General features: G+C 42.0%; 1 protein-coding gene across 1 annotated transcript in view; it reads left to right on the top strand.

Moving 5' to 3' along the window:
* Positions 1-14,513, top strand: part of ehbp1 (EH domain binding protein 1) — a 162,988-nt gene that overhangs the window by 65,785 nt on the left and 82,690 nt on the right. Inside the window, 1 exon segment of the mRNA XM_046854952.1 lies at positions 103-331. Coding sequence (XP_046710908.1) covers positions 103-331 — 229 coding nt within the window.

Here is a 14,513-nt window from a genome sequence, read left to right as displayed (position 1 = left end):
AGAAATTGGAGTTCCTTCAGAATGAATTGGTACTTAAGACCTATTTGTGCTTTGTATACCATGTTCTTTAGTTCATTAACCCTTTTTCTGGCTTATTTTAAGATCGAACCCCTTCTACGAGGGCAAATCAGGCAGTACATATGAGTCTGCTACAGAAAGCCCGGCTGCATCGATGAACATCAAGCGGCGCGCCCCCCTTCCCCCAGCCGCCCCCTCAGTGACCCCTGCCAGCCCTGCAGTGCCCAGTGACCCCAAACCAGCTGTACCTGACAAGGTGCCCATCACCTGCCCTGCACCAGCACTGAGAGAGCTGATCTCTTCTTCACCAAAGGTAATGAATCTTCTTGAATTTCTCACCATCCAAAAGTGTCCCTTATGTGGCGCTATTCTTATTTCCTTCCCTCCATCTGCAGTCCCATCAGTCCTCCCCCTCTTATTCTACCTCTTTTCATTTCCTTTACCTTTACTCTACTGCCCGCGTCATCCCTACTTCTCTCCATCCCTTCGTTCTGCTGTTCCGCGCCTGTCGTTTGCATACGGCATTTGAATACCGGTGTGCGTTATGCTCCTTATGCATGCGTGATGAGTCTGCTCGCTCAATGCTTTGCTGCCTGTAATTAAGCTGGTCCGTGCTCGAGCTGTGCCTAAGGAGGGGGGTTTGTGTGGTGGGGGTGGGAGGGTAGTTAAAGAGCGAGGGCGTAGGGTGTAGGGGCGAAACGCTGCCCACGTTTGCAAATAAGAACAAGCACCAGTGATCAGGGCAGGGCTTAACTACGGGCAGCTTCCCATGGAACGTGCGCGTGTGTGTGTTTTATTTGCGGCCCCCAGTGCGCGTGTGTGTCTGTGCGTTAATGTGGTCTGTATTTAATTATGGCCGAGGTTTATCAGAGAACAGCACTCGTGCGAATGTGTGTGTTCACGAGTGTTTGTGTGTGTGTCTGTGTGTGTATCTGCGACAGAGGCCTGGCCCAAACTTAAACACATTTAATTACCCAACAGCACAGGCCTGTGAGCAGGAAAACACACACACACACACACACACACACACACACACACACACACACATTCTGCCCCACACTCAAAATTAGGAAGCACACAATTACAAACAGGAAAGAAACTTCTTCTGACCATTACCACACATGTTAGTCTAATCCTAAACCTGACCATCACCATACCTGTTAGTCTAATCCTAAACCTGAACATTACTGTACCTGTTAGTCTAATCCTAAACCTGAACATTACCATACCTGTAGTCGAATCCTAAACCTGACCATCATAGTACGTTAGTCTAATCCTAAACCTGACCATCACCATACCTGTTAGTCTAATCCTAAACCTGACCATCATAGCACCTGTTAGTCTAATCCTAAACCTGAACATTACCGTACTTGTTAGTCTAATCCTAAACCTGACCATCACCGTACCTGTTAGTCTAATCCTAAACCTGAACATTACCGTACTTGTTAGTCTATCAGTCCATCAGTCTGTATAGATGGTAGTAAACTTGTTTGAATGAACAAAATATGGTATTTTTCACCTTATTTAAAAAACATACAATCGTACTTGCGTGTGTGTGCGTGTGTGTGTGTTTGTAGACAAACTGGCATTAGCCTAAATTTTCACTCACTCTCTAAATCACCTTGTGTCTGTCAGAACTTTAATATGTGCAGAAAGTCTTTTGTCTTTTCTTTGCGGTTTGGGAAGAGGAAGAGGATGGTACCAGGGATTAATGTAAAAGAACGAAAGATGAGAAAACTAGTTATTCTCAGACAGAGAGAGAGATGGAGAGAGGGATGCTCTGATTCACCAGAATGCCATCTTCACCTCTCTTCCTTTTTCCCATCTATCTCGGTTTTTTTTCCCATTCTGTGTGGCGTGTCCCCGCCGGTGCGATTTCACCCCTCCTGCACACTCGTCTGCTCTTTCCGTCTCTCTTTCTTTTCCCGTCTGTCTCTACGCTGCCGTGATGGAAGGATTTGCAGCCGTTCATGCTCCATAAGTTCCAATGTGTTCTGGGTGTTAATCTAAAGAAAAAAAGCCCTCACAGTCTGCTAGATCTGCATATGATATCACACACACACACACACACACACACACACACACACACACACACACACACACACACACACACACACACACACAGTTCTGTCAAAGTGGAGACTAAGATCTCAAAACTTCAGAGCTTTTGAAAAACTTCAGTGTTGCTCTTGCATGTTCTTTCTTTCTTTCTTTCTTTCTTTCTTTCTTTCTTAACAGACTTTGTGTTTCTCTGTCTGTCTGTCTGTCTGTCTGTTGGTCTACCTACCTACCTACAGTGGTGTGAAAAAGTGTTTGCCCCTGTCCTGATTTCTTTTTTTTTTTTTTGCATGTTTGTCACACTTGAATGTTTCAGATCATCAAACTAATTTAAATATTAGTGAAAGATAACACAAGTGAACACAACATGCAGTTTTTAAATGAAGGTTTTTATTATTGAGGGAAAACAAAATCCAAAACTACATGGCCCTGTGTGAAAAAGTGTTTGCCCCTAAACCTAATAACTGGTTGGGCCTCAACAACAACTGCAATCAAGCGTTTGCGATAACTTGCAGTGAGTCTGTTACTGTGCCGCTTTTTGTATTTTGCTCTACTCGTCTGTGCAGAATTGTTGTAATTCAGCCACATTGGAGGGTTTTCGAGCATAAACCGCCATTTTAAGGTCATGCTACAGCATCTCGATAGGGTTCAGGTCAGGACTTTGACTAGGCCACTCCAAAGACTTCATTTTGTTTTTCTTCAGCCATTTAGAGGTGGACTTGTTGGTGTGTTTTGGATCAGAACCCAAGTTCTCTTCAGCTTGAGGTCACGAACAGATGTCTGACATTCTCCTTCAGGATATTTTGGTAAACAGCAAAATTCATGGTTCTATTTATCGCAGCAAGTCTTTTAGGTCCTGAAGCAGCAAAACCATCACACTACCACCACCATGTTTTACTGTTAGTATGATTATTTTTCTGAAATGCGCTGTTACTTTTACGCCAGACGTAATGGGACACACACCTTCCAAAAAGTTAAACATTTATCTCATCAGTCCACAAAGTATTTTCCCAAAAGTCTCGGTGATCATCAAGATGTTTTCTGGCAAAAGTGAGACGAGCCTTTATGTTCTTTTTGCTCAGCAGCAGTTTTCTACTTGGAACTCTGCCATGCAGACCATTTTTGCCGTCTCTTTCTTATGTTGGCGTCATGAACATTGACCTTAACTGAGGCCTGGAGTTCTCTGGATGTTGTTGTGGAGTCTTTTGTGATCTCTTGGATGAGTTGTCGCTGTGCTCTTGGGGTAATTTTGGTCGGCCGGCTCACTCCTGGGAAGTTCCTCCACTGTTCCATGTTTTTGCCATTTGTGAATAATCATGTCTGTCTATATGTCTGTCTATATGTCTGTCTCTTTGTCTGTCTATTTATTAAATCTCTATATCTTTTTCGGTTTTTGTGTCCCTGAGAGAAACAGGTGCAGCTCTGCTTCTGTCAGCTTTTTATGTTTTCTACATAACTATCTCTGTCTGTCTCATTTTTCTTTCTTACCTCTCTTTTTCTTCCCGCTCTCTTTGGCTCTCACACTCTTTCTTATTGAGAGAGAGAAAGAGTGAGAGAAATAATAACGCCGCACTCATTTATTTACAAACTTAGAATCGTATTAGTTTATCATTTTTATGAAGGCATTTATGGATACAATGCAATAAAAAAAAAAAACTTTATTCTATAAACGACACATTGCTGAATATCTTGCTTTACCTGCTTTGTTTTTTCTTCCAATCGTGTGTGTGTGTGTGTGTGTGTGTGTGTGTGTTTCTCTGTTATGGGACTTAAACAGTAACACTCTGTCTTTGGGCTCGGTGCAGGAGCACCAGTGGGCCAGTAAGACCCCCGAAAAAAACTCAAAATGGCCCCATAATCCGTGAAACTCTATCAGAATAATCCCCAGAAAGGGAGAGCGAAGTCCTGGACACCCCCTACACTCTTCTGCTTCCCTCTCCTCCTCCTTCGATCCGTCGCTCTCTGACAGTGCAGCAATTCTGCCGAGAATCTGAGATGCTTATAAGACTTAGACAGGAGGTCTGGAGGTCTTCTCTCTCTCATATGTCTTCTTTTAGAGGAGGCCTCTGAGAGAGAGAGAGGGTAGAGGGAGAGACAAGAGGAAAAGAGGGGTTCTTTTGAGTTCTTATCTCTGGAATCTCTCCATTCGATGAGATATAAAAATGAAGTTTGAGCTGTTTGGAGGGGTGTGGGGGTTGGGGGTGGTGGGGGCGTTTGTGCTTTGAGAATGTCAGAAAACGAGGTGTCTCAGCATCGACCCAATTTCAGCTTTGCCGTTTAGAGCATTCTTTGTGATTCTCGCTCGTAAGATTCCAAAACTTTTTTCTTTTCTAAACACACGCTTAAGAACAGCGCAACATTGATGCACCGAAAAACAAAATGCTTTCGTGTCACTCACGGATAATATAACTGACATTTAACTAAAAACAAATACACCATGTGGACAAAAGTATTAGGACACATCTTTTCCAGTCATGTGGTTCTTCCTCGAACTGTTACTACAAAGTCGGAGGCACACAATTGTACAGGACGTTTTTGGATGTGGTGGGATTGACTTTTTCCTTCACTTGAACTCGGGAGACTCAAACCATGTTCCAGCATGAGGTTTCCCCTGTGCACACAGCCAGCTCATGAAGATCTGCTATTCAGGGGTTGGAGTGGAAGATCTCCTGCTATTGAGCTGAACCCTTTTGGAGTGAATTTGAATGCTGATTAAACCTCAGGCCTGCTCACCTACACCTGACTTTAACACCTTTAACATGATTGAATGAGCACAAATCTTAAAAATTCTGGTGGAACATCTTCCCAGAAGAGCGGAGGTTATTATTATCACAAAATGTAGAGCAAAACAAATCTAATTAATCGTCTTTGGAATCGAATTTCCACTTTGCTGCTGCTGATTATAGTCCTGTAACATCGTTATTTTCGGATTCCTTTTGTATTCTTGATTTAGTATCTACCTCAAAAAACCCCAAACATTTGTTTTAATCTCCGCTCTGATTTTTCTACTTGTTATCATAATGCTTATGCACCACTGAGTGAACGCGAGTTAGCTACTGTACTGCGCTGAACAGAGAGATAACGCCGTCACTGTGTGTCGCGGTTTCACATCGCAAGACTCCGAGCAGCCCGATTAGATTCTCGGTTCTTTGGCTGGCCCTTCTTCACCTCCCTTCAGTTCGAAGAGAGGGCTTAGTGCTGCTCGCTCAGCCACACCAGTAATGCGCCAGCATCACCTCCACTGGCACTCTCACAGGCCCTCCAGGTGTGTGTGTGGGCATGTGGGGAAAGAGTGACAGCTCAAGTGCTTCCAGAAATACCACCACATCTCACACACACACTGCGAATGTACACGAGGAGTGTTCTAATGCCCACGTTTAAAACCGCACACACACACACACACACGCAGTCTACAAAGCGCTTAGTAATCTCTCTTTGGTAAGACTCATCGGCCAAGGATTACCTTTATACTGCACAGAGAGGAGGTGTGTTTGGAGAAATGCAAACACATCTTAGTGTAATCTCTTAAAAGACGATCTGTTGCACTGAAGATCATTTTCACTCGTCAGACAGGTGTGTGTGTGTGTGTGTGTGTGTGTGTGTGTGTGTGTGTGTGTGTGTGTGTGTGTGTGTGAGAGAGAGATGTTTGGTGTGTGAGACTTGTCTGAGTAGTCAGTAAAAACTGTGTGTAAATGTGCTGATGAGAATCGAAGTGTGAGTCGTTTGAATAGGCAGTTGGAGATGGCTAAAGAATGTGTGTGTGTGTGTGTGTGTGTGTGTGTGTGTGTGTGTGTGTGTGTGTGCGCTTGAGGTCTGGTGAGTGAGAGTAACTCTAGATTAATCTCTGCTGATCCTCTCTCACAGGTGTGTGGCCTTAAACTGGCCCGAATGCAGGAAAACCCTCAACCCTGCTGATCAATAACTACGATGCGCACACACACACACACACACACACACACACACACACACACACACACACACACACACACTATTTAACTGCATTCCACAACATACTGGACTGTTTCCCTTAACTAAGAAACTTTGTGAGTCTGGCAAATATTTTCCATCTTACAAAAGCCATGATGATTAAAAAAAAAACATTTCTGGGAAACGTACACCTGATCAGTTAATATAATACAGCAGATGCAAGACCATGTGGTATCTTACATGGAAAAGAAAAGCCTTTACAAAGATGTTCCGTACGATTACATCATGGCTTTATTTCTTTTACAGTTCTGATTTATTATTAGGTGTAATATTGCGATTGATGATTTATGTTTTATATTCCTCTATTCCTTGTTTTGTTCTTCACTCGGTTGCTAAATGGCTAATCTTTTTGGTCGAATAAGAAAAAATGCTTGTGCTATGTGGTTCTCCTCCATAATCTTCCCAAAAACTCGGAGAGCCAAACCTGTTCAAGCCTGAAAGAGCTTCACTGCACAAAAGCCAGCTCCATGAAGTTTACATGGTTTGGAGTGGAAGATTGTGAGAGCTAAACCCTATGGGACACCTTTGGGGATGAATGTGAACACTGACTGCACCATAGGCCTCCTCACCTCACCTACATCAGTACCTGATTTACTAACACCCTTGTATCTGAAATCTCCACAAGCACCCTCTAAAATCGATTGGAACATCTTCCCCAAAGAGTGGACGTTTTTATAACAGCAAATGGGCACTGAATATGTAGTGAGATGTTCAGAAAGCTTGTACGAATCTTATGCTCAGGTTCACCTTTGTTTATAAAGTGTGACGTCTAGACGACTGGGGCGGAGCATCTCTAAAACTGCAGCTCTTGTGGGATGTTCCCGCTTTTGCAGTGGTCAGTATCTATCAAAAGTCCTCCAAAGAAGGAACAGTGTGGAGCGAACTAACAGACCAGCTCCTGTAGCTCAAATTTTTGAAGAAGTCATTGCTGTTGATTGGTCTAGACTGTTCAAAAAGACAAACCAACACAATATTAGGCAGGTGGTCATAATGTTATGCCTGATCAGTGGTCTGGTGGTCATAAATTTATCTCTGGTCGGTGTATAATTGGAGAATCATACTAAAAAAATCTTTGCTGAATATCAGGATATATAGATTTCATTTAAAAAACTTTGACCAGTTTCTCCATCACTGACCAATTCCACCTGAATTTGGCATCAGATCCGATCTACCTGTAAATCAGACTCGTAATTTTTTCACTCCCTAAGCTGTACAGCTGAACGATCCAGTTGTTAAATGAAGTTCTATCAAATGTTGCGTTTTCTCCCTCAGTGTAAAGAGACCTCTCAAGTGTGTAAGAGGCAGCAAGCGCGCTGTACTGTATGGAGTCGGATTTCAACATCTCTCCGTCTCCTTCATTAATGTCAACCACCTCTTTCAGGAGTCACTCACTCCATCGCCGCCGCTGTCGAGTATCTGACATTCAGCATCGCAGATATTTAGCGCTTCGAGTGTTTTTCTTCTTCAAACGGTGACCTTTTATCCTGCACAAGTGTGTATGTGTGTCCCTGCATTACGCTTCTGTGCTTTCTATATGCATTATAACGCTATTTAATACCGGAATATATCACTGGTATCTGTTGTGTAAGTGTTTGTATGGTAATGATAGGAGAAACGAGACACCGAGAGTGAGGACGTGCGTTAAATAAGCAGCCACTTTGGGATTAAACTCTGTTAAAGGCTTAGATTTTGAATATTGTGGATTTATTGACCATTCTGCATGTTCCCATTTTACATAATGGACATTTCTGTGTGTCCAGACTCGGTTTTCTACTTACTAATCAGAGTGTGTCTCTGACTTCCTTTATTTCTCTTCTTCTCAGGATTATGTGATGTCTTTCCCTCCTTGTTTCGCTTGATCGCGATTTCACACTCCTTGACCATTCTATTGATGAGGGCCACTTTTTGATCAGCGCGCGCACACACACACACACACATTAAAAAGGGTGACTTTGTAATTATTTTCATTTTAATTGCTTCCACTTATCAGACGTCTGATCTGTTAATGAATCCACGCCGACTCGGACAGCAATCCGACAGTGACTGCAGCCACACACACACACACACACACCTTTTCTAAACATCTCTCCATCTCTCGCCTTCCTGCCTGCCTGTCGTCTTCTCTCTTGATCCCACTCTTTTAATCTCCCTTTCTGCCACTTTCTCTCTCTCTTTCTCTCTCTCTGTTTCTATCATTCTATCTTATTGTATTATTCTGTGCTTTCATTTGGTGTTTGTCTCTTTTTTCTTTTTTCCATTTTTTTCAGTTTTGTATCATCACTTTTCTTTTGGTCTTTTATGCTCTTGTATCTCTCTCTCTCTCTCTCTCTCTCTCTCTCCTCTCTCAGTTTATCATACTATTTTCTTGTATTGTTCTGTGCTCTTTCTTTCTCTATTTCTTCGCTTTCTCTTTCTGTTTTGTTTTTCGTTTCTTTGTTTAATTTGTCTTTTGGTCTTGCATGCTCTCATTCTTTTTTTTCTTTTCACTTTCGCTTCTTTTGTAGTTTTTCCTCTCTTCCTGTCTGTCATGGTCTCAGCCGTTTTTTCTTTTTGTTTGTTTCTTTTTTCTGCTTTTTGTCTCATTCTTATTACATTCTTATTTCCAGTTTGTTACTTGCATCCTTCTTTTCTCTGTCTCTCTCTCTCTCTCTCTCTCTTACACTCAGTTTCTATCATAATCTCTTATTGTATTGTTTCTCCACTGCTGTTTGTCTCCTCTTTTTCCCTTTTTTTCTTTTGCTTCGCTCTTCGCTATCTGTGTAGCTTTTTCGCTCTTTCTGTCTTATCATGTTCTCATGCTCCTTCTTTTTTTCTTGCTCTCATTGAATTCTTATTTCCAGTTTTATACTTGCATCTCTCTCTCTCTCTCTCTCTCTCTCTCTCTCTCTCTCTCTCTCTCGTTCTCTTAATGACTTTTTCAGCGAGTCCATGTTTATTAAGTGTGTGTATTATCAGGACTGATTGTTAATCTCCTGGTGTGTGTGTTTGTTTGTTTGTTATAAACTGATTAAGTCTTGATTGCTTTGGGATCGAGTTTAAACGTTCCTTATTTTCTCCTCGAAGTCACACCAGGCCCGTGAGTTTCCGCCTCGCCGTATTTTACTGTCGGAAATGGATCAGACTGCAGTAATTTCCCACGTTCTCGAATTTGTCTTGGTTTACTCAAAGGATCTGAGCAGCGTAATCACTGGGTTTGCGTTCCCGTTCTCGTTTAAACGGTGTTAATGAATCTTCCGGGTTATTTCCGTGTGATGTGGCTGATGGCTGATTTGGATTCACACTCATTTTAAAGCTGTTGGTGGAGTCTTGGTTAGGATTGAATTGGAGAATGAGCTTTGCAGGCCTTGTTTCCACCATGATGAGGGGTTGTGTGTTTTTTGTCAGCCAAGTCTTTTAGAGTTTGGGGCAGTGCTTTGTGTTCACCTACAAGCTTACAGCCTAGAAGCTTACAGCATGTCATGTGTGTAGTACAGACGAGGGCCAGGATGATACGAACACTGCTGAGCTCTGCTTTCCTTTGGGGGCTTGTGTGGTGGGAGTGTGTGAAACAAGCGCTTCAAATTTCCACATTGGGAGCTTTAGAAACAAACAGAATGTACAGCTGCAGCACAAATTCTGCTTTCTCCTACAGGAGGTTTGACCAGTTTCACCACTGCTGCAGAATGTTTAATCTCTTGATTAGTCCCACTCTCTCCCTCGTAAACACCCTTGAACAATCCCATCCACTTTTGCAGATTCAACCAATCTTACCTTCCTACACAGAATGTTGTCTGGTCCCATTCAGTTTCTCGGCTACACTTCACAGTCACAGTCTTTACTTAGACACCCAACCCATCCCATGCTCTTACAAACGCCTATTCACCAGTTTCTCCTGCTGTTACAGACAGTATTTAATTCTGCATGCTATTTCTGCCTCCCATGACCAATTTCACCTGCTTGCAGATTATTTGACCAGTCTCTCGTAATTTTATAAACGTTTGCTTAATCCCTTTTGCACTTATAATACAAATCTTGACCAATTCCACTTTCTTACACAGAGATTTTTGTCCAATCACACCTACTATCAAAGTCACTTTTGACTGATCCCACCCACTCTCACACCTTTAACCAAACCCACAACACACACACTCTTAACCAATCCCACAACACACACACACATTTATAACCAATCCTACAAAACACACACACACACACACACACACACACACACACACACACACACACATTCGAGAAAGTGGGAAATTACTGCAGTCTGATCCGTTTCCGACGGTAAAATACGGCGAGGTTTTTAACACATTTCTCACAGCATTTTGTCTTTTTCCCAACTTTGATCTTTAAAAAAATAAAGTGTTTTCTTAGCTGGAAGTAATTGAACTCCTTTGTGGTTCTCTCTTAGTTTTAATCAGTTTGATATGGATGTTTGGCTGTGGTGAGAACACAGGCGGAGCATGTGATTCGGGTTTCTAAACGGCTTCTTTGAAAGCGTGCGCATGCGATTACGACGCTGTGATATTTTCCCACTGTATGTTAATGCGCCTCCACTGTACACACGGCTGCGTTCGAGACTCCTGTACCTTTTTTGTCTCCCTCTTAATGTTCCACTTCAGCTCTTATTTCCATAATTGGACTTTTTGATTGGAACGGTGTGGAAATTGGAAGGGCGGTTTGTGCAATTTCATGGCCAAAGTAACTTGAAACATTAAGAGAGGATGGACACGCGGGCGCAGATTAGACAAATTAGTCTTTAGATTAAAGGTGCAATTAAATAATTTAGAGCTCGACTGAAGCAGAACCAGCTAGAGGTGGGTAGAGAGAGAGAGAGAGAGAGAGAGAGAGAGAGAGAGAGCAAACATGGCCATACATGGACCACGTTGCTAATCAATTTACTGCTGTTCAACTCTTTTCTTTCTGAAAATATTTTATTGGATTATTTTACTAGGAACAAGACCATACACATGATTCAACTTGTCCATACAGAGTGTTTGATAAAAATTGTGTTCCCTCTTATTGAACAATCTTTCAATAAGTGTGTATATATCCAAAAAAAAGTTCCCACCTGGATGTAACTAAGCAAATAGGTAAGAGCCTCCCATTGGATAATTACTGCAAGTTATTTAACTCTAACTGATGCAGTGAGTAGCTTCTCATTTCTTAAACAACCATGTCAGAAGACACATCCTGTGGTCGTGGAAAAGATGAATTATTGCCATGTATCAAGCAAAGAAAACCTCTAAGGAGATCGCTGAAACTGGGAAATTGGGTTAAGAACTGTCCAGCCCAGTATTTAAAACTGGAAAGATTGTGGGGAACCATCATCTTCGAGGTGGAACTATAAGTAAATCTTGAACGATCGTGATCGGCGATCAGTTAAACGTTTGGTGAAATCAAATCGTAAAAAAACAACAACAGTAGATCTCACAGCTGTGTTTAATAGTAAAAGTAAGAGCATTTCCACACCCACAATGCGGTGGAAACTCGAGGGATTTGGACTAAATACCTGTAGGGAGCATAAAGATTGGACTCTGGAGCAATGGAAAAAGGTCATGTGGTCTGATGAGTCCAGGTTTACCCTGTTCCAGAGTGATGGGTGCATCAGGGTAAGAAGAGAGGCGGATCAACTGATCAACAGATTCGTGTTAGGATGAACAAAGGTTTAAGCCTGAATATCGCCATGCTTCCACTCTTGGGGCCTTGAGCAAGGCTTTTATTACTTTGGTGCTCCAGGGGGCGCTGTTTTATGGCTGACCCTGCGTTCTGATGCAAGCTTCCTAGCATCACTGGGAAATTCTAAGAAAGAATTTCACTGTGCAGTTTCATTTCGCCTTCTGCCTTCTCATTACACCAACATGTTATTGTTTATTTTGCCATAACAGCATTTATTCCTTACATATTCGATATGAGCTACGAGATTTCCGATTCTCGCACAAACCACAAATATTCAGACCTGGTCACTATGATTTCTTCGTATTATTTCCTCAGCCAGCCAGGAGTTTAGTTCAGCCCCGAAAGCTCAGAGTACGTTTTCTAAGTCGGGTTCCTATTTTAGGCATCTTTATTTTCTTGCGCAGACTTTATTTCTATGCAACTGTGTGCGAATATTGTGGCGTTTAGTGTGTATCTCGTAGCCTGGTGCGTGTATGTTTTACACCTTCAGTCCATGTTAGCTGCAGGCGTGCCAAGGGATTACAACTTTTACAGAGAGATCGGATGTAACGCCATTTATTCAGCTCATGATGGATTTCAGGGAAACACGGCACACAACTCGTACTGGCAGGAATTAATGATGATGAAATTGTGATATTGTTAACGTTTATGTGCGTGCAAAGTGTAATTCATGTGAATTTTTTTTTTTAAATAACTTTCTCATGTGTGTCTTGGTGTTTGTTGACACACTGATGACTTTCCTCTGCTTTTATTTTTGGCCCGTGTTGAAATGCTGCATCTCATTTAGAGCGGGAATTGTGCACTGGCTGTTGAAATTTTTTTCTTTTTTTTTTTCTTTTAATTCTAATAGGCTGTATGATGTTTGCTAGGCGGGACTCTAATCCTCGCCTCTAGCATTGGAACACTGGCTAGATTTCCTCCGCCTTTCTACCCCCCTCCCCCACCCCCACCTATGTCGCTCAGGGCGAGACACCGAGTCGTTTGATAAGTACGTATTGTGCATGAAATTTTCCCTTCGCAGTTGTTGGTGTTTTTTTTTGTTTGTTTTTTTTTTTTTCCTGCAGCTTCTTAAGTTCTGTCAAAGTGTAAACGTTCGAGCGCGAATCCGGGGGAACGTTTCTTTACATTTAAATTGTATTGGAAATGTTTGACATTGTATTATCCGGCCGTTACAGTTGTCTGTATAATTGATCTGAATATTATTTACCAGAGGAACTACACACGTACACGCATGCTGCACTACACTAAATCTGCTGAGACATGTGTTTTGCTCTGAGGCTACAACATTAATGTACCGAACAAGAAAAGGACGCTTTGTATGCGCTAGTTCAGTTTTTACGTAAACTCCATGTCAGAAATCGCGCCGCCTTTCAAAACAGATTCGGTGGAGACATTTTTTGAGAAGTATCACTTTGGCTAGCTTTACTTTGCATTATTACAGCAAATGCCAATTTCATCTAGCATTACTTAGCATTGTATATATATTTATATACAAATTATATAGCCTTGATTTCAGCGTTATTAATCTCAGAAGTGGTGCTCAAGATATTATGTAGAGATACTTAAGCATAAAAACATATATTGCAAAATATTACTTGCGCGTCAAGCAAAATGCGAGCGTTGCTCATTAAACTATAAATTAGCAAAGTTATTCTTTAGTAGAAGTCGTATGAAAAACACAACACGAGAGGTGTAAAAGCAGTAACATTTCATTAAAGAAATCTTTAAACCTCGGTATTGTATCAAAAATAAGTTTGTCAGGGTGCAAGATAGCCGATAGATCGGAAAAGAGAAAATCACATATGTAGCAAGGACAAAAAGGTCGTCAGCGAGGCTTCCAATGAAAGAGAAATTGACGGAATATACACTTTATGGACAAAAGTATTGGGACACCTGACTTTTTTCAGTTCTGCTTGTGGTTCTTCCTCAAACTTGTACAGGACAAGTTTGGATGCGGTGGCATAAAATTTTCCCTTCACATGAACTAGGAGCCCCAAACCTGTTCCAGCGTTACAATTCCCCTGTGCACAAAACCAGCTCCATGAAGATCCGCTTTACATGGGTTTAAAGTGGAAGATCTTCTGCTGTAGAGCTCTAAACCCAATTGAACAGCTTTTGGGATGAATGTGAACGCTGCCTGCACACCACGCCTCCTCACATCACCTACATCAGTACCTGACATTTCTTACACCCTCGTGGCTCAATGAATCTCCATAAAATCCAGTGGAAGGTCTTCCCAGAAGAGTGAAGGTTAATATAGCAGGAAATTTGGATGTGGTATGTGGTGAAGAGGTAGCTAAGTGGTTAAGACATTGGATTTTGAATCAGAAGGTTTTGAGATTCAATCCCAGCACCACCAAGCTGCCACAGCTGGGCCCCTGAGCAAGGCCCTTAATACTTAGCTGCAATAACTGTAAGTATAAATTATATAAATATAAGTCGCTCTGGATAAGTGCGACTGCCAAAAGCTGTAAATGTATGAGATGTTTAAAAAAACACAAGACATCTTATGCTCAATTTAATCCTCATGGAGCTCCAACTTTTTGGTAACAGTTTGAAGAAGAACTTTTGTCCATATAGTGCAGGTTAATTTACAGTACAGACGATGCTTGTTGAACGAGTAGGTTCACGTGTCAAAACACAACGTCCCGTTCGCTCACAGAAAAAGCGTGTCATTCACAAATCCTCACTAAAAAATAAAGTCATTCAGAACTCCACCTGAGGCGCAGGTATGAGAGGGGGCGTGGGTGGTGACTGATGAAGGGAGGGTGGTGGGGGTGTTGTGG

The sequence above is a fragment of the Silurus meridionalis genome, chromosome 8, assembly GCF_014805685.1.
Source record: "Silurus meridionalis isolate SWU-2019-XX chromosome 8, ASM1480568v1, whole genome shotgun sequence".
Classification (NCBI taxonomy): domain Eukaryota; kingdom Metazoa; phylum Chordata; class Actinopteri; order Siluriformes; family Siluridae; genus Silurus; species Silurus meridionalis.
Note: the sequence above shows the minus strand (reverse complement) of the source record. Positions and strands in the feature narration are given on the sequence as shown.